Raw genomic sequence first — 27,832 nt, 5'->3', positions numbered from 1 at the left:
TCAGTATGCCGTCTCCTTGATGATGTTGGTGGAGAGGGTGTGGTTGCTGGAGATGCTGATGGAGTGGCGGGTCAGGGCGCGGCGGTGCCTCCTGGGCGTGTGGCGGCAGGGCAGGCAGAAGTAGCGGAGCGTGGAGAAGAAGATCTGGCGGTAGGTGGCCGACACCAGGTTGTAGAGCACCGGATTGATGGCCGAGCTCACGTAGAACAGGACGTTGGTCAGCATGTAGAAATAGTGGTAGAAGTCATACAGGCCGCTGCAGGAGAAACAACAAACAACGGGCCGTTACAAGGTGCTGTGTGTAGCATATTTACGCTTCATATCATTGTCAAATTAATTGTGTTTTTTAAGGCTGCATTTTAGAATATACAAAGGAGCAAATGTGAATGAGCACAATAAATTAGAATCAAGAACTTAAAAGACACTGACACACCAGCCCAATACACACATAAAAAAGGAATTCAATTAAGTCAGAATCATCAGGGAGTCTGGCCAGTAATTTTACAAATTGTTACTTAGATTTCACCGTATACTCAATAGTGAGTGATCTCATGTGCCAGTGTTGTTTTTGAGACTTCTTATTCTCTCACATATGTATGGACTGCAGCACACACACACACACACACACACACACACACACACACACAGAGAGAGACAGTCTTGGAATATATGAATTAATAAGAGCCATTGTAAAAAATACAATAAAAAAAAAAATGAATAGATAATACCGGAGCAGCTCAGACGGCTGCCAGAGAGCCACTTTGTAATGGAACCTAAGGAAAAGGCTTGAGATGAAGGGAAGTGAGCTGTAATGTGTTTGTTTTGGTTTTTCAAAGGAGGGGGACATAGGAAAAATGGGAGATGAGAGAAAAGATGAAAGCAGGAACAAGGATGGAAGAAGCGAGCATGTAGCCTCCCACACCACAGTGTATTTCTTATGCAGGAGAGCAAGTTGGGGGAGAGCATTAGGGACCTCGGGGTCATGCTAATCGCAAACATTGAAATGCACTCTCAATGTAAAATTTATGATGTGGTCTGAGCAACTCAGCAGTTATTTACATGTATATTTGTTTGGCTAACAGAGACAAAAATGCATGTTATATGTAGGAGGGGGTTCTTGTTTGCTTGACTAAAATGGGAAAACCTTGTTGTGTTTAACTTAAAGAATATATGAGGAGGGTGGAAATCATATGTGTCCTTTCAGAAATGTTTGCGTCAGTCCAAGGCCCTAGTGGGCTGATATACTGTAAGAATTTATGCGTTGTGAACCGACAGACTAAGCAAATTTGCTCAACCAACCAGAAAGAGTGGTGTATGTTGTGAAGTAACGATTGCTGACCATGTATTAGACTGAACCCCTAATCTCTTTACTTGTCATTGCTCATTTGAGGCCTTGCTGGCCCACCAACAGTAATGCTTCTGACATGATTAACGAATCAGCTGTTAAGGAAGCGTCTCCAAGTTTGTACTGCAAGCTTCCCGCCAGCCTCTTCTTTCTTTATTACTGTAATGCCTTCAAAGCTAATGGGCAGGGAAGAAGATATATAGCCTATGCTGGATTTAAACAGGCACACACAGCAAGATTGGCTTTTGAAATCCTTGCGGTCCAGATCGGATCTCCAACTGTCATGGTACATGGAGTCCCATTTTTCCCTGGGTAGACAACTGTGAAGAGACCTGTGCTACACATAAATCAGATAATTTGTTCTTGTGTAGCAGGACTGGGTTCAATTCAGCTGCAGCCAAATCAGGAATTGGATTGGAGGAATTGCCTTCAAAATGTGAAAACTGAAAAACTTTTTGTCTTTTAAAGGTTATTATATCGATTCTAAAAACATTGTATGCACTATAATAAGTAGGTGAATTGTAGTTCAAACCTATTTTTGTAATTGATTGATTTAAAATTTCCCTTCAGACTGCTGTGGGAGAGGATGAGGAAGGGGGAGATTAAGCAACGCAGCAGGAGGGAGATGGATGACCAGAGACATTTAGGATATATATGTTACATAACACTGGATGGGAGGTGGGGAGAGGAAGGGAGGAACAGAGGTGGGAGGAAGATTTTCAGTTGGAGGGAATGGAAGAGAATGAAACAGGAGGCTGCAACACATAAGTAGTGGTATGAGTCACATAGGCTAATGTAATGGAGAGAAAGAAAAGAGAGTGGGAAAATGCAAATGACAAACACTTGGAATACAGACACACAAAGGTGTTAATACTTTAAAGGAATGCACCAAGGTTTTGGGAGATTGTCCCGTTGGTCAACATAACCGTGAAGTGATGAGAACATAGACACCAAAATCATGATCATTTACTCCTGTGCCCCATGCTAACACTTTATCTCCACGCGACTAGCTTTATTGCAAAGATGAGAAAATGAGAACTTGTAGTGGCTCTAAAACTAAACTTTGTCTTAAATAATTTATCTTAAATGATATGTCTGGCAGTTTTGTGTAGTAAATTGGTCAAATTCACACAAATAGGTTATAAAAATGACATCTTTTCCATATGCGGTTGTTCACTTAAAATAGTTCAAAAAATAAACCTGGCTACTGTTGAGTTAACGACATTTCAATCTCCCAAAAACTTGGTGTATTCCTTTAAGCGGACAGACAAAGCAATGATGCAAGAAACTAAACAAGCATCTAAATAACATACAGAGACGAGGACAGGAAGCAAACCGACTATATAGAACAACTGGCAACAAAAGGAAAGCAAAGGGTCATAAATCATGAAAGACAGCAGTATATTTTGACACATACAGAAGATACTCCTGAGCACCATCTCAATCACAAAATCTGGTGTATTGATCCGTTCAGTGTGTGTGCATTTGTATGTATTGCCATGACTGGTGAGTCCACATCCAGGTTGAGCATTACAGATGAATGAGAACACGATTGAGGAGGACATCAGGGATAGTAGACTGACGTGACCTTTTCATTATGTTCACTCAGGTAGCTCTCTGTCTCATTCTTTCTCCCTCTCTGTCTCTCTCACACTCCAAATTGGACAGTTTGTGTGTTATTTATCATCAGGGGCCAATCTATATACATGCTACACACAAATGTAGCACAATGTAGGAGTAAAAAGTGAGTCCAGTGGAATGTATTGCTGCTGATAAATAGTACAGACACTAACAGGATGTCGCTTTAATCACGCTTGTCACTATCCGGAAGTGAGCAAGGCAGGAAGACAGTAATGACTTTTTAACAGGCTCCCGTCTTTATAAATCTTTCTTTTTTGTTCTTGACTCACTCTGCCCCCCTCTCTCTTTGTATGTGTGTGTGCGCGAGTGTGTGCGCACACACAAATGTCAGAAATCCAGAAGTGTCTAACAAAATTGATAGCTAAGGATATCTCATCAGGGAAGCAGGAAAGAGAGATTGTGAACCCATACTCATATCCATTTATTTGTCTGGATATCCTGCAGTGTTGTGCCAACTGCCTTTGAGTAAGTGATCTTATTTCATGTCACACTGGATCCTGAATATAAATATTACATAATAATACATCTGAAGTACAGCAAAAGTCGCAAATTCTGTCCTTTCATAATGCTGAGCAATTCATTTATGTTGTTGTCATTCTGTATTCTGTATTCCTGGAGTCTCAGGTGCCTCTAGCAAAAACCTATCAAGAAAATAATAAAGACACAGCTGGTGGCAAGGCCGTCTCCTATCAACCACTGTTGTGGAACAGCCAGCCTGTCCAAATTAGGGATTCTATAACAGTCTCAAATATACCCAGTATCGCAATAATGCCTATCCTGAAGGCATGAGGCAGAAAAAATACATGCACCACCACTACAGTATGAGTCATAATTCACTTATTTTAAAGATGGGTGGCTGCACACAGTATTTGCAGCCATGAGTGGTAACGAGTTGCTTAGTAATATGATACAATAATATGATTACTTTTCCTAATATTGATGATTTCCTAGTAATGTTCCTAATGTAAATTAAATTTTTTCTGTTTCTCAGCAGTTGTTTGGAAAGCTTTTTCCATTTAAATTTTTTGTGTGATTTGAATTGGTCATGGAAGTGTTTTCGGAACGGACTTCCGTAACTTTGTGGCATCACAAAAATTTGCTAATTATCATTTTTGTAAGAAATAATAGTTTAACAAAGTGTTTTTTTCAAAGCAGTTGAGCGGTTGCCATTGTTTATTACTGGAGAGTTTTCCCTCTCATGTTTCACTCTTGAAACGGTTAGCCAATCAGAACGGAGGGGTCGTTAATATTAATGAGCCTTAAAGATGCAGCAACAGAAACAGCCTGTTCTTGGTAAGGCTCAGACAGATGCTGGAAAATTAACGTGTAAAAATGGATTGAGAGTGTTTTTGGAACATGAAACCACACAGCTTTGAATGGACCTCAAGACATAAAATAAAACACTGGAATGTGTAGAATATGGTCCTTTAAAGTGGGATTAATCCCTTGTTGAAGAGGTAATGCTACTACAGTAAGAAATGTTGGTTAGCAAAGTTAGCTCACAGTGCCAGAGGGAAGTTGAACATTATTTCTGTGAACTGCCTACACTCTTCTACAGCTGGATGCTGCATTCACAATTAATCAGGATAAACTTAAATATTTTCCAATCCACAAGAACTTATGCTCAGCTAAACTTTTCACAAGATTTTTGAAAGTTGTCTGAAACCTTTCCTTTAGAAGCAATTACATAACTTCAGCTTCAAGAAGAATTTTTTTTATTTATTCATGATAGGCAACCATATGTTCGGCTTGTATGCAGAGGAAAAATATGTTTGTATGCAGTTCAGATAGGCTTACTTTCAATTTTGAAATGTGGCATAAAAAATTCAGGACCAAGCACTCACGTGGGTTTGCAAAAATTAAAAGGCCTTTACTGAAAGGGCTAAGGCATGAAAAAAGGTTGACAAACTGCCTTCCAGGGTGTGTGACACAATGCCACTATCCTTTTAGTGTACAGATATTGTTGGCTTTTGTTCTTTTTACTTCTACTTCATCTCTGTAATTTAATATTGTTGGCCTACTAATTTTCACTTTGAAAGACTCCATCAATTTAAGGTTTTGTTTGAAATATAGGTGTCATACCTTTGTTTTGCTTTAACCATAAAACCATGAAAAAAAAAGGGAATAAAAACCTGTGCATAAAAACAATATTGCATTAGTCACCTATATGCCCCCACATGGCAGGCTTGTATCTAGCACTCTGCTAGTTCTCACTTGTTGAAGAGGATGCAACCACAGCTTTTGGTGGTGTAACAGAAAAGTTAAGTATAACATGTACTGTAATGAAATAATGATCCTGGGGAGTATTAAAGGAATAGCTCACCCCAAAATGAAAAAAATATCATTACCTACTCACCTATTTAAGTTTAATCACTGGTGAGGTTTGTATGTCAGTATAACACACAACAAGTTTGCTAGCGCTGCTCTGTAGCAGCCTTCTCCAAAAGAACTGGAGTAAATGGAGACAGTTTCTTTAGAGTTCTAAAAAGGGCAGAAAATGCCCATATAATTACTGAAAACAGCATAGCCCAAGTGTTCTGAAGCCAAATGTTGCACTGTGGGTCCAAAAGTCCAATATTTACCTCATTATCTTACAGCGATCTGGTGGCAGAGGCTTGCTGCCTTCATGTGCTCCTTGTCAGCTCATACTTCTAACAGTAGTACAGAGCTAGCTGTAACAGCAGAATGAAGAGGAGAATATTCGTATCAGTTTTGTAATTGATATTTTAATAGGTTTATTGGCTAAAAGGTGTTATACATGGCATAAAAGTTAAACTAAGAGTGAAGAGAAGCATTTCAACTGACATGAGGATAACATGACCAAATTTTCAACTTTTCCTTTAAGTAATTAGATTACTTTTGTAACGGGTAATGAGTAATAAGTTATATATTAGTATTGAGGAACAATGTTTACAACATTAAAAGGCAAGGCATTCACAAACTGCCAATTCTGGTTTGCTGTAGAGTGGCATAATGGGCCAGGAGGCACACTGCACCTTGTGGCTTGAATAAAGTTTCTCTGTCTGATTGATTGAGTTAGCAGTGAGTTTATAATAACCTTGTTTACTGAGGTGGTATGGCTTTCTGTTCCTGCATTTAAATGCAGTTTGTCTATCCTTTATAGAGAGAGGGAAAAAGACGCTTTCCCAGCACTAACATTCATTTACTGAAATGATGTCTGTTTGATTTAATTAGGGAAACAATATATAGTTTGGAGGGGCTAATCATTAGAGGAGAGAGAGACTCACAGAGAGAGAGAGAGAGAGAGAGAGAGAGAGAGAGAGAGAGAGAGAGAGAGAGAGAGAGGGGATGAGAATGACAAATGAAGGCAATCTAATCAGGAAGATTTATCTGTCCTGCTCCTGTCAGATGCTCTTAACTGATGACCCTCTAAATGATGACTTTTGCCAATATTTGTGTATGTGCGTGTGTGTCTGTGTAGGTAGCATCAGTGTGTTTCCATACAAGAATGATCAAGTGGGTGTAAGCAAGCAATCAAATGATTGGAAGGTCCTCAGTGTGGAAGAATCGTTACTCACTCAGACCAGTCGGAGATGTAGCAAAACATGAGGCGCCTGGCGTGATAGGGCAGCCAGCAGACGACAAAGGCTATGACCACCGCTCCTACACACAAGGGGAGGAGGAGAGATGGCATCAGAAGTGGAGAGAAGCAAAAAGTATAGCAGCACAACACATACAATGTACAGGGGCAAAATGAGGGCAACCACCACCAACACCACCACACACACACACTTCCCTGTCTCAATCACCCACTCCTACTCCAAACCCAGTGATGATGTATGTAAATCGTTCAGCACGTCAACAGGGAAACAAATAACTTGAAAATGAAAGGACAAAGACACAAATAAGATTTTCAAAGAGTGAAATTGGTTTTCCATTGTCTTCAGCTCTCTGCAGGATTGATTCCTACATACAATTATGCATGCCGCGTTCGTCAATTAAACTGAATCTGATTCACACAAAAATCAAAAACACAGGGGGAACTAACCTTTCAGTTTGAAAAGAATTAAAAATAGCACCTCTTCCCAACAAGGCAGAGTGAGTCATTCATGGCAAACCAACCGTGGAGCTGAGGATGGCCCAAATCAATGGTTCATTCAAAGCATTGTATTGTGTTGCTTTAACAGGATGTATTCAGAGGCTCTGTGATCACCACACTGCTCTTTTCTCTGTTGACTGTTATCTCCTTAATCTTCTCTTCTCTTCTCTTCTCTTCTCTTCTCTTCTCTTCTCTTCTCTTCTCTTCTCTTCTCTTCTCTTTCTTCTCTTCTCTTCTGACATGAGTGCAACCATTGATCCCACTTGTATTGATTAACTCAAACACCCATGTATTTCTGTATTTCTGTATTTCTGTACATTGCATAATGAAGCTGTCCTAGGTATTGTAGCCTTCGCAACCTGAGTTAACCCTCCTTGTTGTCCCTTCTGTCAATATACCTCTGTCAGTACAATTTCATCACCTTTTCAGCCTCTCCTGCCCTGTTAAGTTCAATATATCTTCCTTTGCAAGATTGGGTTCAAATTGCCTTCGGAAGAATGGGTTCAAACCACTCATTTGAAGTTCAGATTGGTGTCTCTTCTCTAACATATCTCTGCTGTGAAACCTCTGCGGCGGTGTTGTGCCGTTCGATAAGTTTCAGCTTCCTGAAACCAGTATGGCGATTGTGCTCTATATTGATTGTCCTCTATGTATGTAACCCATTGCTATTTAGCAAGTAATGAAATGTTAAGACCCATGATGATCCTTTGAGTCAGTGGATAATGCGAATGTCAAAGTGTCACTGAGTGGCCTCGCCTTGTACTGAACTACACTATTTTCGGATAGAGAATAGAGAAGTGGGCTTGTGACCAGAAGGTTGCCAGTTCAACTCCCCAGACCAGCTGGGAGCTTGTTACTGTGTATGCATACATATCTGTCAGATGTAAAGATAAAGCCAATTACATTCTTGTAGGATGATGCGGCAATTTAATGAATCACACTTTAGACTATGTTGATATTCATTCAGTGCAAATAAATGGTTACATATGTTTCAAGTCAGTAGGCCTGCTGCCTGTACAGTTAAATAAAGTAAGAGAGCATGCATGAAATAAGCCAAAGAAAAGCAAACCATAAAAACTCTATGATCCCTAATCACTTATGTAGTGTTTGTACTGCATTTCATCTTTGGCAGCATCTGTTAATTGACCTGCAAACACCAGACAGGTAAATATTTGATGCAGAGTCAGCAGCCATCTAAGTTTGGGTCCTGCTACATACATCATGATTCACCCTCACTGCCTCAGGCTCACATTTAATGAAGACCAAGGCTTAGCTAAATAAACTGCTTCCTGGCCACAGAAAGCAAATATCCAAAGGCAATCTCTGATGTTATTCAACCCAGGGATAAAGTATATAAATTTAAATTAAGGATTAAAACTAAGACTTAGTTAGGATGAGGCCAGCCACAGAGGATGCTGGGAGGAGGGAGGGGAAGGAAGGTCAAAGGTCACCCCTCTACAGCATGTGAATAACAGGATAACCTCATTGCCCTGTAAGACACTGTAATTAATGGTATTTTTGTTTCATATACCACTCCATTTACAGAGAGTGAACCAACAAACTCTCGACTAGAAGGAAACCTTTTAAGCTTTCGGCCAATTTCACGCAAAACCCCATGACTCTGCTTTCACCAACAAACAAAATCCACGTTCACTTGGATTTGGCTATTTTGAGTCTTGCTGTTTTTTTTTTTTGAGGGGGTGGGGGTGGGGGGGTCAAAAAGTCAAAACGCAGACTTTACAGGAAGCTAGCCCAGTGCAACTTTGAAAGGAGCAGTTATCATTGCACGATAAGCCAGTTACACAACACTTATCTAACAGATGCTTCTATGCCAATTTGTACGCCTGTCAGAGAGATTACATCGGGACTCAACTTCTTAGATCCTTGACAACATCCGTTTCCTCTCATGGCTCTGTGAGCTTCAAGGCTGAGATCGTCTTCAGGCGCTGAATTGCAGCTTAGGTATTCTTCAGGAGACTCTTTGGATCCAGCCAAGTGGCCGCGTTGAGTTAAGATGTAAATGTCAACCACACTCAGCGCTCTTGGTTTCCCGTATGCTATGTTTGCTGAAAATTCAACACTTCTCAAAAGGGCAACGGTCAGTCTGTTTGCTTCCTTCAGCTGTCAAGCACATCAACAGACATGGGCATGCTCAAAGACAAACAAACACTCAAGCAGCAAAAAACAGAGTGAGAGAGGATGACGCCAGCATGCTAAAGGGTTCTGTGTGTGTGTGTATGTGTGTGTGTGTGTGTGCAGAGGCTGATTGCTTGAGCTACACCCATGCAGTCCATCACAAGGCCAGTGGCAGAAAGGGATCTCATTTGTCCGGAGTCTATTCCAGCATGGCAGCACTCTCCTTAGCTCTCTGCCCATCGCAGTCTGTCACCGTCAGTCCGTCCCACATTATGCCCTCACACTGACCACCACACACACACACACACACACACACACACACACACACACACACACACACACGCAAGCTCAACTCTCAGCCATTTATCAAAAAGAGTTCTACTGAAACCCATCACAACACGATCCAGCCGCATTTCCCCTTGAACCCTTTGCACTTTTGTTGGGAATAAATCTCCACTAGAGCCCAACTTTCCTGTGCCTCCCCTCTGGTCTCAATAAAGAACATAGAAAGAATGTACAGACTCAGTATAGTCCCACAGTCATGTGATGGCGTACAATCCAGCTTTCTCTGAAGGACGCACTGTGGTTTAGGAGACAGTTTTGTATTTTGCTTTGAAGTTTTGATTCAGTTCTTCCTGTGTGTGGAGAAGATTTCCCACCAGTTACCATGCTCAACACCTGAATTCATTTCATTTGGGCAAATCTACGGGGTCTCAATTAGTGGGGATGGGACTCTTCTCTACTGGTTGATTTAGGCTCATAAAACAGGTGTATTATAATGAAAATCACGTTTAAATTTTCACAATAACCATTTTTAAGTCTATACTGCTCAATAAAGAGCAGACTTGATTTGTAGACAATGATTTTCTCAAGTGGTGTAAACTGTGATGAAGTTTGATAGCGTCCAGTTTTAGAAGGGTTAGGAGTCTCCTGGCTGACTTGCATTTACCTTTTGCTGGCCACGGCTTTCCGGTGAAAAGAAAACCTTAGGGGCATGGATAGTAGCAATCTCTCAAAATCTCAAGCTAGTCTAGAAAGCAGACCCATTCTGGACAGAGTTTCATAGTCTTGGCTGTAATTGTATCTACATATACTGTGGGAAGGGGAAAAAACGAAAATCCCTTATGATGTTGAATTACTTGAAATTATGAAGCAACTGGAAAAAGATTGCCCAATTGTGAGAAACTGAGGGTTGAATTGTGACCCATTCAAATTGGGGCTATTATGAGTCTGACTCACTCACACACACACACACACACACACACACACACACACACATAAAAGATAGCAGGACAAATTGAGAGAGCTGGGACATGAATCTATGTCCCATTGTGGTCACTGTCTCCGTCTGCAGGGAATATAATTGATGAATAGAAAACCTGAGGGACATTACAGTGAAGCTTATTATGCCTCTACATTACACCGCGGTAATAAAGATGGCAATCAGAGTCAGATTATTATTAGAAATCATTTCAAAGTCATTTTCTGAAACTGATTGAAATTGCCTGGCATTATCAAACCGATTGGATGGCCGCAGAAGTGCAAACACTGCTCATCCTGCTGCAGGACAAGCCCGAGAAACGGCTGGCGTGACTGGGAGTATCAGAACCAAAATTGGACCCATCTGGCGACGACATTCAACCTAATCAAATTAAGCTTTCCATTCAACGTGGGATATGATGATATAGGTCATAATAAGGAATGCTGAATCATTACAGAAAGACATTATGAGTGTTATTAGAAAACCATGAGTAAAGGCCAGGAATGTCAGGCGGAAAAAAAAAAACCTGGGAGCTGCAGTTCCCCAGTGCTCAGTGAGGCATTTAGAGTTCGTAGGCTGTTTAAAGTTGGTGCTGCTGTGTGTGATGTGGATGACTGAGTGACAGCATGGGAAAAGCACAACTGATATTATTATGTCATTAATGATAATTAACTCATGTGAACTTCTCGAGAAAAATATCTGAAACCTACTGAGGAAACCAGCTAGGGGTAAACTGCCATGGAGATCAAAGCCAGAAATGCAGAGTTTATTTTTTATTTTTTTGCCATTGACTGATTACATTTGCAGAGACAGATGGACAGACGCATAGACGCATATACATTACATACACATTCACACACACACACACACACACACACACACACACACACACACATTATCACACACACATACATTATCTTATATTAAATTACATTAAGTCTTCTTAGTTGCACTCAGTGATAGTGGTGGTAAATTCATAGCATACATTATAGTAAATAGTATTACATAGGTTATTTGAGTCTTTTAAGATAAAAAGCATATATGAATGGATTTCTATTTGAACGGCAGCTGTTTGAACTTATATATTGGTGGTTGGACTCATGATGACCATCAACTTCAGGTCATACTGTAGTGCAGCCACCTTTATATTTACCACAATGTCACTGAATGGCTCTTAAACTAACAGCCCTGTTCTTGTCCTGCAGTGTGAGGATGACAGGAGAAGGGACTGAGTGAAGAGAGGGAGGAGGGATGGAGAGCAGAGAGATGAATATGGCTGTGTGGAGCAGTGAGGGTTATCTTGACTTAACTACTACTCTGCTGCTCAGTTGGTGTGAGAATGGCAGCTCACTGACAGCTTGATGGAGCGACTAAAATGGATGCTTAATGGTCTTGCTACGTGTGTGTTCAAAAGCTTTTGGAGAGTTGGGGGAGCTACTCTGAAAATCGAGCTTTATGACCTGCCCACTTACTTCACTTTGGAAGAAGCTGAACTACAGCAGAGCCGCCCTCCAGATAAATCTAGCTGTGTTAAGCAGGGAGCTTAACACAGTCGGGGCTGGATAGTGTAAGTACAATGTCTGGGCCTTTAGAAGTCAGGATGAAAGGAAGAGGAGGGGGCACTGGGTCCAATGAGGTTGAATCAGGACATGAAAGACAGTGTTAAAAAAAAAATAAGCATATGATGATGAATGATGAAGGGGGAATGCCATTCCCTTCTTTTATTCATAGCCAAAAATAGCTGGTAGTTAGTTATGCCTCAAAATGACAAAAAAAGAATAAACAACTAAAAACACTTCTAATTTGAATTTTCTGGAGTTGAACTTCTCCCCACACAGAAAGTAAGACAGTCTATGGCTTAGAATGTGTGTGCAAGTGTGTGTGTGTGTGTGTGTGTGTGTGTGTGCATGCGTGTGCGTTCACTTACGGAGCACCAGGACGCCGTGGCGAAGTGACTGAGCGCGGTTGGGCTCCACGGTGACGTTCAGCATGGTGGGGTTGCCCCCGACGATGCACACCCGGTTTTCTTGCTCCGCCTCTCGGAACATGCGCAGCAGCTGATTGGCAATGACCCCGTTCAGCGCCGATATGGCCGCCATGGGAACCACAAAGGACAGAAACGCATTCACCTGTTTTGGGGGAGAAACGGGAGAAAGCTGGTGAAGGATGGTTATCTTTTAGTTTTGTTTTAAAGTCTAGTTTTGCCAATGTTTTTTGGTGCTCGGCGCTCATAGCTGTGGTGTTTCTGCACTGCTCTTCCCAGACATCACCTGTCAATCAAACAGTGTGTCCAGCACTGTGACATCTTTTTTCTTTCAGATGAGCCATGAGAGGTGAACGAGAATTGGGAGAAGATAGGATGGGAGAAAGTGAAGAGAGGGTAGGATGAATAATACAGAGAGAGAAAATTAAGGCTGCGGGAAAACAAATTGGTCACAGCACTTTTTACGCTTTGTGAAAACTTTTAGCAACTACTATAATGCCCTTTCATTACATTGACTCAGTGGATATGTGAAACAGTAATTTCTGTCTCTCCCTTTGTTTTCCCTGGCAAAGGAATGATGAAAGACATATTGATTTCATTTTTAAAGCAATTCAAAAGTTGCCCAGAAACGCTCGATGGAATTATGTTTTATGAGTGCCAACTTTGATCAAATTCAGAATGGAGAGTTTTGCAGAAATCATTTCCCTCACACCGTGCTGCCTTGCTGTTGATAGAACATGAAAGAGGGAGAGTAAAGTGAGTAGTGGAGATTAATGCGTGAGAAGAAAGGGGGTGGAGAGAGAAAGTAAGAGAGAGAGAGAGAGAGAGAGAGAGAGAGAGAGGAGGTGCTGCTCGGCTCCAGTTATGACAGCTGACTCCTGAATGGAGTGATTGGATACATTAAATATGACAGCGTGACTGTGTGTATATGTGCATATACTGTGAGAGGAAGATAGCGAGAGTGAGAGAGAAAGAGAGAGAGAGAGAGAGAGAGAGAGAGAGAGAGAGAGAGATAATGCATGTTTGTGTGGATGTGTGCAGTGTTCGTTTGTGCAGATATTTGCTTAATTAATGGAACTGAACAGCTTTTGCATCATTTCCCCCCCCCCCCAGCATTCTCGCTCCACCTGCTGACATCGCACACAGAGAGAGAGAGAGAGAGAGAGAGAGAGAGAGAGAGAGACAGAGAGACAGAGAGAGAGAGAGCTGTTGTTTTTTCAAGGGATAATCTTGGATGAAAAATGTTAATGGATTTAATGAACAGGCTGTCTGACTTCTGAGGGTTCCCTGCCTCTGAGACAATGATGATTAAAGCTGAAAAGGAGAGCAGACGAGAAACAGCAAGGCAAACCCCAGCTTGGGTGAAAATAAAAACATGAATTATGAAAAGCAGCCAAGAATTTGAGCAGTTAATGTGGACAATTAGGACTGGAGTGCAGGGAGACAGAGATATTAGGGAGAGATGGGGGAGTGAAACCCGACTTTTGACATTTCTATACATATAGCAGGTAAATGAACTTAAAAACACAAGAATAAGGTTCACAAAACTGTCATCCTCCTGTCATCCTCCATTCATATTTAGCAGTTTCATGTTTAGGTCAACATACAGGACTTTGAGACGTTCCTTTTCCAGCTTTAACTGTGTACAGTGCGTATCTAATGTTGAGGACACACACCTCTAATCTCCCTCCTTGTCACCGGAGATTTACGACCACATGCTCCACCGCCTGGTTTCTTAAACTGTGAGGTGGGACTGAAAATGGATGGCGGGTCTATTTCTGGTGGCCTCCCACTCTGATAAGAACACCAATATATTTTAATGAGATGCTGTTTTTTTCACTTGGGACCTGGCTTTAAAAGTCCAAAAAGAAATTCCTATACAGTGTATGGAAACTGGGTCGCTGAGGCGTGGAAACTTGGCATCACAGAGCATGTTGGGAGCACTGGTGTTACTCTTAAATTATAAAACAAAGCTGATTCCAAAGCTGATTTAATATGAATTTTTACAGTGTTATAATATAAGATTTTGAATTCTGATTTCGATTTCTTTCTTTTTTATTGATCCCTATAGGAAAATTCTCTTTGCCTTAACTATCATACCTGATGAAGCAAATTACTACCGTCAAAATTGCACCAAACATGAATTCAATTTCTGTGTCTGCAATAGTGAGCAAAAAGATTTTTATTTTTTTTTAATTGCAAGCTAACAAGCCATTTCACATTCACTTGAACATCTGCTGTTGCAGCATTTCTATGGCCGCATTAAAACAAGAAAACAAGAAATTACACTAATCCTTCTTGAAGCCTTTGTCTGTTGCTCTGGTCGGAAACCAACAGCTTCACTCATGACGACTTCTGTGTCACATTAGAGGCTGAAATGTGGTGTATAAATAAAAGAGACGGAATCAGTGAGTTTCTGGAGGGCTGCCTGAATACCAAGTGCATCCTGGTGGAGCTCGCCAGTGAAGCCTGAGCATTAGCACTACAGTATCATCATCATTACCACCATTACAGATATTATAGATATCCTCAGGCTGTGGCTCAGCCAAATGAAGCCATTCACGCGTGTGTATGTGTGAGTGTGTGTGTGTGAGTGTGTGTCGCATTTGGATGGGCCCAGCAACATCTGCCAAAGCTACTTTCATATGACCCCAGTGGGGCAACGAGAGCCGGGCCAGGTCATGAGCAGTGAAAACATTCTGAGGACGTTAAAGCATTTTACTTTTTCACTTTCAGGTAGTTTTTTCAGGTCGTGTCTCAGTGTCACAGTGGCAACTTCATGTCTCATAAATACTGTACTAAACTAACTAAAGTAAGGTAGAAAGTCAAGAAAAGAAAACATGAACTAGCAACTGACCTTCAGCTATATTACTGTATTGAATGCACATATAGCAGACCCTCCTGGTCAGTATAAACACTCAGGTCTCTCTGGCATTAAAGATTTAAATTCATGCCCAAACAGTTCTAACTTTACTCAGGGTCAGATATTCCCACCAGTAAGAAAAACAACAAGGCCATGTCTGTCAATATCAACTGACTATTAATGGTTATCAACTTGTGAAAATTTAAAATGTACATTTACCTGTGAGAAAACATGGAATCTTACAGACATTGATGGTTTTCCACATATGTATGCTGCTTTTATTTCATATAGGTGACTCTAACTGCAAACATACAGTAATACCACTGCATACTAAGCAATTCAGTTAACATATTTGATAATGTTTTGGTGTTGAATAAAAAGAAAACAATAAAAAAAAAAAAATCAATGACACTGTTTTTATTCTATCAGCTATTTGCTATTATATTTGCCGTTAAAAGAGCATTACACTGCAGTACTCTCAGAAAGTAAGTGTACTTTCATGTTCTCACTGCTTAGACAGCAGCAGATACAGTGTAGGTGTCACATACCGGGCTCAGATCTGAACTTGCGTGGGTGTAAAGCCCCGAGAGTCTGCAACTAGAAATGTGAGTTGACTGCTGAGGGGGAACGTGAGGAGGCGCCGGCTCTTAGCAAACAAATAAAAGCACTAATGCTTTGCTGAGTCACATGTTCAGCAGCCAAGGCTGTCTGCCTTTTGGCAAAAGATGTTCACCTGGAATATCTATTTCAGAACAGCGTGTAATTGGGAAAATAAAAGCAGTCACCTGCGTCTTCTGGCAGGAGAACTGCAAAACACCCCAGAGGTTTAAACAGCATCAATAAAAAATACTGTTGTGTCTCTGTGGTAATAGCTTACATTTTGGGCTTTGTCAATAATACGGTTTGATTTGTTTCCACACCAACGCTTCAGAATCTGGATGGCCCTGAACCTAACACCACACATACTCATACACGCACACGTATACACACACAAACCCACGCGTAGACACACACGCTGGCAGCTGCTCAGACAGAGGTTGTAAAATGAGAAGAAAGGATGTGGTTTGATTCATGAGTGATGCTGTACATGGCAGGGCAGAGCACGCAAGAGGGGAACATGACCCGTTTGATCGGATGATCTTAATGAGGCGGTACTGGAACAAGCAATTACTGGAGACGAGGGCAAACAAGTTTTAGATGCTCACAACCGTTTCCACCCCAGCCTTCATACGCTGCCAGGTTTTTGTTTTAACTTTTTTGCCAGCCAACACTCTCGGTCTCGTTATTTCGGAAAGATGCGAGACAAGCAGGTTTGGTAGATGTTTGGATTCGGTGTGTGTGTGTGCCGTGTTTTCACCACTTTTGTCTGGCAGACATCAGACCTTTTGAGCATCAAGGTTACTCATGCTTTTAGCTGGCATATCATTACTTGGATATTGTATATACTCGGGGTGTTCAGAGATGCTATTATCTGTATTTGTATCTGTTTTTGTATTTGTATTGCTTTAAATCCAAATGGGCAGAGCTTAAACCAGAAGTGGGAAGAGAAAGCAGCTGTTTTCTCTGCGATTACAGGCATTAAAACATCCGAATAATATTGAAAATATTCTGAAAGGAACAAGATATTCGGGTCAAATGCATTACTTGTGCTTTGCCGAATATGGCATTCGGATTCGGGAACATCCCTCACACAGGTATATGAAGACAGAAGCGCACATAACACCCTTGCATCATGCACGCATGTACACACACACACACACATAACGTTCATGTATACACCCAACACACACACACATGAAAAAACAGTAAAAGACCAAAGCCTCATCCTCCACCTGCACCTGCCTCTTTTGACGACTGAGCTTCACACCTTCTCTCTTTCTTGCTCTGTCGCCCACGCAGAGCTTAGCTTTCCCTCTAAATCAGTTTGACAAACCTCACAAGACAGAGTGGATGTTTGGTGTCTGGTGTGAACAGAGCGGCTTCCCTGCCTGCGAGCTGCCGGTGTGGAAAAGACGGTGTAAATATTGATCTACCAGCTAGAAGCTAGAGTTTGTGTTGTATTGCTTATGATTGCTTTGTGAGGTGTGAGGGACGCCCAGTGTTGTATGCAGCTCTTTACAGTCTACACCGCTGTTAGAAAAATGCCTATAAATTGATCACAATGCACACATCTGTCAGCCACTGTACTGAAATACTACTGGGAAACAATTAGAGAGAGAATCTGTTCCAGAAACTTGTTGGCAGCAGATGATGGTGCAGATAACAGTCCCTCATATTGTCCGCATGAGAGACTGTTCCCCTTTTCTAATTATGTTCAAGCACTTATGAGTCCATTTCTCAATGTGCAGCTTACTGTTCAGACATAGGCCTAATTTGTTGGCAGCCCGCTGCTATTCATCATCATTTGTACCACTGAGACAAAGACAAAGTGATATGCAAAGTGATATGGTTGACATGTCTTTTTTTTTCTTCGCACTCACAAGCTCTCCACTTTTTTTTCATTTCAATTAGCAGCATGAGATCGTTCTTTCCCTTTGTCTTTCCCTCTAGATTTCACAATGTCAAAAATGAAACAAATTAAAGTATAAGAACACAAATTTTACACAAATTTTACAAAGTAACTAATAACAGATGACAAGATTTTATAACATATTACTACAAAAATCCATTACCCACAACACTGCTCCCAACTGCCATTACTCCCACACAAACACATAGGCCTATACACAAGCACTGCTGTTTGGATTCTTGCACATCTCCCTCCACACTTCTGTATTATTTCACAGCTCTTTGCCTCTGTGTTGTTAATGCAGTCTTATCACCTCGCTCTCTGAGCCTCCAGCTGTTGTGGCCACAAACAAATTACAGCTGGCTGCTCTGACTTAAGTTGCCCACAGCCGGTGTCTCATACTGGCTGTGGGCATTTCTCCAGTGAAACTCATTGCAAACTTTATGAATATCATTTTTTTCCCTTTTCTTACCTCATTTTCAACGCAACATTTGTCACAGTCTCACCCTGTCTGTCATGAGCAAAACCACATTAAGGAACTTTCCGAGTTCACATGCGACCAAGGGAAATGTGCTTTAAAAGAAAAAATGTATCTAATATCACTTAAATCACTTAACAATCACTTGACAAATCACTTAACATTTTGTGAACAACTCTGTCCCAAAGCTTTAATCAGGGAAAGCTAACAGTGTGCGGCACTTTCTGGGACTGCCCAGTTGACTGAAACTTTGTGAAAACTATTTTCCTAAGATTTTACACAGATATGAGTTTAGACAACAGCTAAACTTGTGGACCAGAAAATTCAGACATATGCCTAGAAAATTACTCTGGGCACTGTCTCACTATCCACAAAGTCAGTCTCCAACTCACTGCCAATTAGAATATGTTTACATGCACACTAACAATTTGATCATAACCCCATTAATGCAATGCTCTGTCTGAAATTGTCATGAAAGTGCCTTTATCTGTTTATTTTAATCGCATAGCTTTCTTTCAATCTTTTGGTCAGATTGCTTTCAGCTTTTTCAAAATGTCAAAGGTCACAGACGCAGTAATGTGATTTAAAAAAAAATAATATTATAGACATAGTACATGTGAATGCTATATTGGGGATAATTTCCGCTTCAGGTTTTCCATCTTTGTGTATCTGGCCAAAAAAAAAAGAATCCAGAAGTATAATTCTGTTCTTATTCTCCTCTACAGCTATATTCAATATAGCTCAATCATATAAAATATATTTTATATGATTGATGTTGTTTACCAAACCCTCCTATGCAGTTTAGACTGTAACCACACATTCAGTCATCCTGTCACATTGTTTCTGGACTCTGCGATGCCGTTGCACAATAACACAATTTCAGTGATAGCTATATGCAGCTATATATTTCTACAGGAACATTTAACATGCGAGTCCTTCAGGAACGCAGCATCTTGTTTACATCATTGTATCTGGACATTTTTCATAAGGTCTCCATGGTTACATAATACTCAACACTTTCTCATACCCATCTCTCTCTCTCTTTGTTATCATTCTCCTCCTCCTAGCACACACACAATTGCTGGAATGGCCGTGATGAAGCGATGAAACGACTGTACTCCTCGCTTTCCTATCAAACAGGGAGGTGGAACACAAAGCCAATTTATCCTAAATGGAAGAGCAACAGCATTAAATTAACTAAAGTGGTGCCACTGACACGCTCACTCTACTCTAACCCCCTTTTTTCTCTCTCTGACAATAATAGATATTCTCAGTTATTGTCTTGTTCCTTCAATTTCATCTCGCTGTCTGTATCTTTTACCGGGAAAATGCATCTCCTGTCCAGACCCTCCCCTCCCTGCGTGCTCACACACCACTTTATTCACCAAGAGGAAACATAAATACATCTCTCTCTCTCTCTCTCTCTCTGTCTTGCAAATCGATGGCTGTTCTTTGCCACTACGTGCGTCAACACTAGCCTTGACTTTGTATACTAAAGTGGAAACTAAACTGGATTTCATTTTAAAGCTTGTTAAAAGCAGCAGCACAAGCACAAAGGCACACACAAAGTAAAGGGTGTTTAATTGCAGTTTATGTTCATGATGTGTAATACCGCAAAAAAAAAAAAAGAAAAGTTGAATCGACCTGCACTCTGAAGCTAGGTGGCCTTTTGTCTGCCCAGCCGCTGATGATGAATGACAGAGAGAGTGACGCAAAACCTAAAAGAGAGATTCTAGAAATAGCCAAACTCATCATCTAGACAATAATGAACTTTGAATAGCAATCTCACTATCTCTCACCCTCACAAGTCTTTTTCTATTTTCTTGCACCTAGTGTTAATTACCTTACACCTTCTAATCTTAGAAGAGCAATATTTTACCACAGTGTCAATGGGATAAGAGCAGAAGTGAAGCCATATTAACGTACTGATGAACTGAAATGCATCAGGCTTTTCATTTGCCTCATCTGTAAATGTCTCTTCAGGGTTTGGCCCAAAATGAAATTCCTTTCTTGTTAATTCAGCATTTTTTTTTTAAATGTCACGATTAAATCCCAAAAACGATTTAAATTTCCCAAGGTTTTCATGGCAATCACAGTAATGGACTCCATGTCCTCAGTTTCTCATTTCTTTCTTTTACGTATGTATTCAATAAAAAAAAGTCCTTTCATAAAAATAATAAGTATTATTGCACTGAAATAATAACTCAATAATAAGATAATTACCCCCATTTATGAGAGACACACTGCTCTGCAAATTGCCATGACCTGGTTCCATACTGTTCATATCCAAATAGACATCTATCCTGCTTACTACAGGGAATAATCAAAATATTTACATCATTTGACATTGTTTAAACAAAGGTCTCTGTGCAGGCTACAGGCCACATGGTGTTTGATAATCGCATACATTTTCTGAGAAACAATCACTGATATTCAAGCATCTGGCTCTCGTCTATAGGATTGTCTCTGTAACATCCACTGGCCTGGGGAATCTGAACGTGGTTTCAGTCCCTACCTCAAAAATCAAAGCATCTCGTCCTTCCTAGAAGTAGAAATCCACCCTTTTCTGCCCCATGAGTCCTAGGACTAGATCTCCAGGCAACGCCAACTTCTCCTCAACTGGCATTGGCAATTCTACCCAGCTGTTTCACACTGTGGTTGGTCTGCTACTGTAATATGTTATGGCAGAGAACGGACACACGACCTCCCCGCTGCCATTCCCTCTAAACTGGTTTGACCTCATCCTTCACTGGCAGCCTCATCCTACCTCCCTGGCAGTGGCGACTTACATACACACACACACACACACACACACACACACACACACACACACACATTTATACACACATGCACCCATATATGCACGCACATACACACGTAATCACACATTTGCACACACACAGCAAATGTAAAAGTTTTCATGAATGGATATATTATTACTTTAACCCTAAAAACCCTAAAAAGTGAGGACCGGAAAACATGTCCTCACTTTGGTGGATTTTCCATATCTTCCCATTCTTGTGAGGACATTTGGTGCAAGTAGACACACACACACACACACACACACTAATATTTTCTTGTTTGGAACAGGCTATGCTCTACTTGGGTAAACTGGACCGGGCAAATCCAAGCACCAGCCCAAAGCTCTGCTCCACTCCCCTTCTTATTAATCAACAGGCTGGTAGAGATTTTGTCTCCAAGGCCAAAGCTCCATTTTTCACTCTGTCGTGCTGCTGCTGCTGCTGTGAGGATGTAAACATAACAGAGGTTCTGTTCTGCCTATGAGTCAACGGGGTCTGGACTTGTTCCTTTGGAGAGGAAAGGCAAACAGGAGCCTGGGGAGGATGTTTAAACGAGGATTCCTGACACTCTCTTTTCATCGCCTGAGGCCATGTAAATCCACTTCAGAAAATCACCATTCAAATCTATGTAGAAGGTGACGTTGGGTTTCACAGAAGCTTCAAGACAATGAAGATGGTCTTTAGGGAAATTATTTATTGAGATTAATTTGTGACTAAAGAGCGTTCTCTGTAAGGGTTGCAGGGCTTCAGAGTCATTCAGTTAAACAGACTCACACCTGGGAGTTGCCGTACACAATCATTATCCTCTGTGGTTGACTGGTGAGCAGTTGGGGATGAAGGATCGCACAAAGCCACCTCAACGGTATCAAGAGAGGGCAGACCGAGACAGAATAGAGATTCAAACACAAGCCTGATTCTTTGACGTTCAGTGTAGCACCCCCATTTTTAAAAGGTGTCATCTGTACATGTGGCATTTTAACATCAATAAATCATTACCACATTCATTTTGAGACATCAGTGTAATTACCATAAACAAACAAAACCATTGCCGAGAAGATTAGCAGCCTCTACTGGCCTCTATGCTGCGTTTTACATTGTGTGCCACCAGGTCAAATTTCATAGGAAATCTCCTGGATTGCTTTATGGCACAAGCCGATATTGCTTTATGGCACAAAACAGCAAGAGGGTGCTGTTCTCCCAGCAAACAGATATCAAGCTTCTCACGATGGCAGATGGTGGAACGAGTGAAAGACAGAAGAACATGTTGATCCTCTCCAGCAGTGGCAGAGAGGGAGGGATGGGGGGGGCACAACCAGTAGGAATAGGAAGCAACTGGGCTTATGGGAAATGTCTTAATTTTGAGAACACTAGCACTAATACCACTGACATGAGATAGAGGCTCTCAACTGTCTCGGCACCTTTAAATAGAAATTGACCCTTGGAGTTGTGCCTTTTACAATAATTCAAGAGGATTCATGAGTTAGTCCACATAAAATCAACAACCTACTGAACCAAGAAACTCCCATAGGAATTATGAATAATGCAGATGAGGGATTATTTGAGTCATATATTTGCCTCTTGCCTCTGAGATGCAAGCCCATCAACCAGGCGAGGCTGTGTCTCTTGTTTTTGAGCTCCAGGCACAGGACAGACTCTCCAGCCACGGGGCAGATACTCCTGATAGAGGACCAGGAGGGAACAACCAGATAAGCTCTGTTCTCTGTTCCCAGGACAGAGAAGCAGGAGAATTCAATCATTTTACCAAGATCAGCATCGTTAGAAGCTCGCCATAGGATGACACACACACACACACACACACACACACACACACACACACACACACAGACACAAAGAAACAAATTAATCCCAAAAACAAAATGCTTGCACACACACAGACATACACGTGTGATCATACTAGCCTCTCTCTCTCTCTCTCTCTCTCTCTTACACACACACACACACACACACACACACACACACACATGCAAAGAGAAAGACACATCTGTTGTGGCCAGTGGGAGCTGTAATTTCACCTGCTGGGCTGTTGTGTATTTCCACAGGAACAGGATCTATTGTATTGTATGATGAAGGATGATATGTTGGCATGTTCGTGTGCTGCATCCCAATGTCAACCTGGTGTGTATGTGCATTTGTATGGGTGTTTGTGAGTGCTTGTATGCATAGCAAGTGTATGTGCAGGGGTATGATGTATGATGTAGAAGGCTGGGTTGTTTCTTTATACTTATGTATACTGTGTATGTATATATGATTATCAGTGTTGGAGTGATGGATTGCAATTAATCTGATAACACAAAAGTTACAGTACTTTTTGAAAAAAGGCGAAAAAGGTTGGATTTGTTACTATAGTCTGAAAGGAAACGGCATTTAGGTTAAGCTGTTAGATTATAGACAGATACTGTATATTTTTACATAATTCAAAATGGTCGTTGATGATAGTAATAACGCAATTCAAACAACAGCTTGTAACTTATATGAAATGGTTTAACCATCTAATTCAATGGATTTTGGAGGCAAAGTAACCCAGAAGTCATTGAAAGGAATCGAATTAACTTAATCACTTAATAAGCAAACATCTGTTATCTTTAACTGGTTACGCAGCTGTTAAATAACCTTCCCAACCCTGTCTACTGTGTAGTAAAGCAGCCTTGGTGCTTCAGCCTATTGGATCAAGATGGGTTTAATGATCGCCATTGTAGAACTTCTCCAACATGTGCCATCCTACATCTCTCCTTCATCGGTTCAGCAGAAGCCAGTGTAATACACTCTTTCTCAATTAGTTATACATAACACAAAACTCATCTCTCAAATGACAAATGACAGAAGAACAAATGTGAAAAAACAGATATTTTTTTCTAAGTAATTCCACTGAGGGGTGGAGAAGAAAGAGAACCCTTGTTTGCTCTCTTCATACCTTTTTCTCTTTGTGTGGTGATTTTACAAGCAGTTTACAAGATGTGTGAATTGGCCAATCATGTGTTCGTCCCTCTCAGAAAGGGGCATAGTTCAAAAATAGAATGACCCTCCCTCTACACAGCAGCATGACAACCCTGCATACTGTAGATGTAAATAATAGGGTTGAGTTGGCCAAACACAAAGCGAAAAACGCTACAGTGTCTGCCAGCAGGCAGGCAACCAATTTACAAAATGTTTGTTTGCAACAAACAATATAATCAATATATTGAACTTCCCACAAAGCATTGTGAAAGTCCTTTTCCCTCGGACAAATCATTTGTGTTTGCAGTGCCAATTCATCCTATTGCACACAGCATGACTCTCCTCTACAACAGAAACAGAGGGTCCCCTGCACAGCGGGACACCACTCTACTCCCAACAACAAACAAGCCCACAGGTTGGTGAGAGCAGATGACAGCACCGAATACAAAATGTGGAATGTGTAGTGGAAATGTCTGAGTTGAATGTCCACAGCACTGAGTGAAACTGTCCTCCAGTTTGCCCACGTACTCTCACAGTTGAGATCCTGCAGCCTTGAAGAAAGTGAAAAAAAAATCCTCTCTCATTCACTCTTTGCTTCAGCTTCTCTCTCACTCTCTGACTCCCCCTCGTCCTCTTTCTCTCTCTTATTGGTTCGTACACGCTTGCACATTTTGGGAGAGTTTCGTTCTGGAAGCGTTTTAATTTGGTGCCGTTCACCGCGGGACGGCGGAGGTGTGAAAACCGAGCAGCCATCGGGTTATGCTCAGATGTGCTGCGGATGATGCAACTATTGCAACATAGCCAAAAAGACGGAACTAAAAGTTGTTTTCATGCAGTGTGTGCGAGTCTGCGTGACGCGATACGGAGCGCCTGCCTGCACCTAAAAACCTTTCGTGGACTTCTGAAACACTGCTGAAAGCAATCCTACATGGTTCAAAATAGACCATTTCTGCAACCCCTGGAAGTTTGCATCTGAAGGTTTTAAGGAACTGAAATAGTTTTCAAATTGTTTAGCTTTATATACAGAACCCCCCCCCCCCCTCTCTCTGACCTCTCTGACTCTCCCTTTCACTTCAATTCACTTCCCTCAGTGTCACTCACTGTTGTCAAAACAACCAAAGTGTTCAGGGACCCTCCAGAGCAGCGGGGCGCCTACTGGATCGCTTTTCAATTAAAGTACCTCTGCAATGGGAGTCAGCTTATGAGGCATTTTGCATGCACACATGCACATACACACACCTCTGAAATATTGTGCAGAGGTATGGAGCGATTTGAGAGGAGATTGCCTCCACGTTGCCAGCACAATTTTTTGTGAGCATCAAACAATGCCACCAGATCCCACTGGTCCAATCAATTGTTTCCAGCCTTTACACCATTTGAAAGAAAAAACAAACAAAAACATAACCAGACACATACTGTATGTGACCGCCATAAGGTAAGACTAGCATGGGATAATGATTCTTCACTGCCAGATACTGTTCTTGTGGATGATGTAGCCTCCGTGGCAACGTGGGAGAAGCTGCTTCACTTACTTATTGTAGTACAGCAGTGATGAATAGATAAAGGAAGCCGAGAGGAGGTAGAAAAGCGGGGAAAAAAAAGAAAAAAAAGACATGGAAAAAATGGAAAAACAAACAGATGGAAACAGATGAGGGGAAAAAATCTGAGAGATCAATGCAGTCAAATAGGAGAGAGTAAAAACAGACAGAGCGGAAACTGCAGCTGATAACAGTGATGGTGATGATGATGGTGATGATGATGAACTTCTAAGACATTTACCAGGATATGATGTCATGATCCCTTGTGCTTTTAAACCATGCTGAGTGCCTACAGAGATGCACTAGAGTTACACCACAGTGATCCACACCTCACAACCATGTAACCACATATAACCAAGAACCATGTTGGGTTGCAGATTCTAAGCATCCAGATGTGTGTGTGTGTGTGTGTGTGTGTTGTAAAGCTCTTACAACAGAGAGATTGGCTTTGCCTTTTATAATAACTGTAGAGCAACACCATTCCTCTTAAAGTATAGCAAGGGCAGAGGGGACAGCTCCCTTGAGAAATAGCTGTTTTTTGTTAGCAGGGGCTGCCCTATTCTATTAACTGAGCATACAACAAGGTGTGTGTGTGTGTGTGTGTGTGTGTGTGTGTGAGAGAGAGAGAGAGAGGGGGAGAGAGAGAGAGAGAGAGAAAGCGTGCATGTGTGATCTCTCCTGTCCTGTTTGTTCCCTCTCCTTGAAATATTTCCATTTGCCTTCTCTCTCTCTCTCACACACACACACACGCACGCACGCACGCACACACACACACACACACACACACACACACACACACACACACACACACACACACACAATAATGACTTATTGCCTATTACCTTAAGCCACAGATTCCTGTCCCATACTTGAATCAAGCGTCATTTTCAACATGGTGACTATTCTTCCTGAAACTAGTTAAACTACATTGGAAACAAGTGGAATAGCGTAATTTATCACTTCTTTTAAGATACGTTTTTATTATAATTTTCAGTGAAAATCAACAAGTAGCTCCGACTTACGTGAGATACCAGAGGAACATAATTGCGTAAAAGGCAATTGTGGAGGCATTCGCGCATAAAGACATATTTTATTAAGCGCTATTTCACGGCACAAATGTAGTTTCAATGACATTTTACCCCAACATCCACCCGAAGCACCGTCTTCGTGGTGACTGGGGAGTCGATATAGGTACTTATCTTCTCCCTTTTAATCCTCACCGGTGCGTAAAAAGCAATTGTGGAGACATCCGCGCGCAAAGCCTTATTGTGCCCGCACTACTGCAAGGCTGCGATGTATAAAAGGGACATTTTACCGACACCCACCTGAAGCACCGTCTTCATGGTGACAGGGGAGACGATAGTGGTGCATATCTTCTCCCCTTTAATCACCTGCCCCATGATGAAGAGCATCGGCGTGGCCAGCGCGAAGGACGCCAGCCACATGGCGCTGATCAGCTTCTTGGTGCGGCTGCGGGACATGATGCTCTTGGCTTTGAACGGGTGGCAGATGGCCATGTAGCGCTCCACGCTCAGGCTGGCGATGTTGAGAGCCGTGGCGTAGGAGCAGCTGTCCCGGAGGAAGTAGTAGCCCCTGCACACGGCGTCCCCGAACACCCACGGGTGGTGGAACCAGATGAAGTTGTAGAGCTCGATGGGCATGGAGAGCACCAGGATCAGCAGGTCGGAGACGGCGAGGCTGGCCAGGTGGTAGTGCACGGTGCTCTGGAGGTTCTGCAGCGACTTCTTGGTCAGCAGGGTGTACAGGGTGATGGAGTTCCCCAGACAGCCGACCGCGAACAGAGCCACGTAGATCACGGTGACCACCACCTTGGAGTAAATGTCCGTGTTCACCTCCAAGTCCTCCTCGTCTGGCTGTAACGCGGCGGTTCCATTATCAAGCGGCGACAGTGAGTTATTCCCGTGGCCAAAGAGTCTCTGCGCCAGCGCGCCTAAGCCGGCCAAGTCGCGCCCTGACAGTGTGAAGTTTACATCCATAATGCTGGGAGGGAATACAAAATGGTGAATGGAAACGGGGAATGTGAGTGTTGAAATTGAGTGCACATTGATTGATTTTGACTTGGACACCAAACGGAGAGGTGGAAAGCCCGTGCGTAAAACGGAACCGACAGGAGAGTCTCTGGGAGTCGGGGGATAGGAGCTTTTATATTTGGCACGGCAGGAGGCGCGCTTGCCATTGGACCGTGTGCGGTGACGCAGAGCCATTCAGCGACTGGCGCTCTTGCTGTTTTGTCCATTCAT

At 41.9% G+C, this 27,832-nt stretch overlaps 1 protein-coding gene across 1 annotated transcript; it reads right to left on the bottom strand.

Annotated features, from left to right (window-relative positions):
* Positions 1 to 27,568, bottom strand: ntsr1 (neurotensin receptor 1 (high affinity)). Its single transcript, XM_071535192.1, has 4 exons — positions 26,897 to 27,568; positions 12,371 to 12,572; positions 6,526 to 6,610; positions 1 to 256 (listed from the first exon to the last, which is right to left on the bottom strand). The coding sequence occupies exons 1-4, from the start codon at positions 27,566 to 27,568 to the stop codon at positions 1 to 3; spliced, it is 1,215 nt and encodes a 404-aa protein (XP_071391293.1).
* Between the last annotated feature and the right edge of the window lie 264 nt (positions 27,569 to 27,832).

This window comes from Centroberyx affinis, unplaced genomic scaffold, assembly GCF_046629955.1.
Source record: "Centroberyx affinis isolate AG114_WGS23_722 - 3 ecotype Tasmania unplaced genomic scaffold, CSIRO-AGI_Caff_v1 ptg002675l_1, whole genome shotgun sequence".
Taxonomy (NCBI): domain Eukaryota; kingdom Metazoa; phylum Chordata; class Actinopteri; order Beryciformes; family Berycidae; genus Centroberyx; species Centroberyx affinis.
This window is presented reverse-complemented; position numbering and strand designations above follow the sequence as displayed.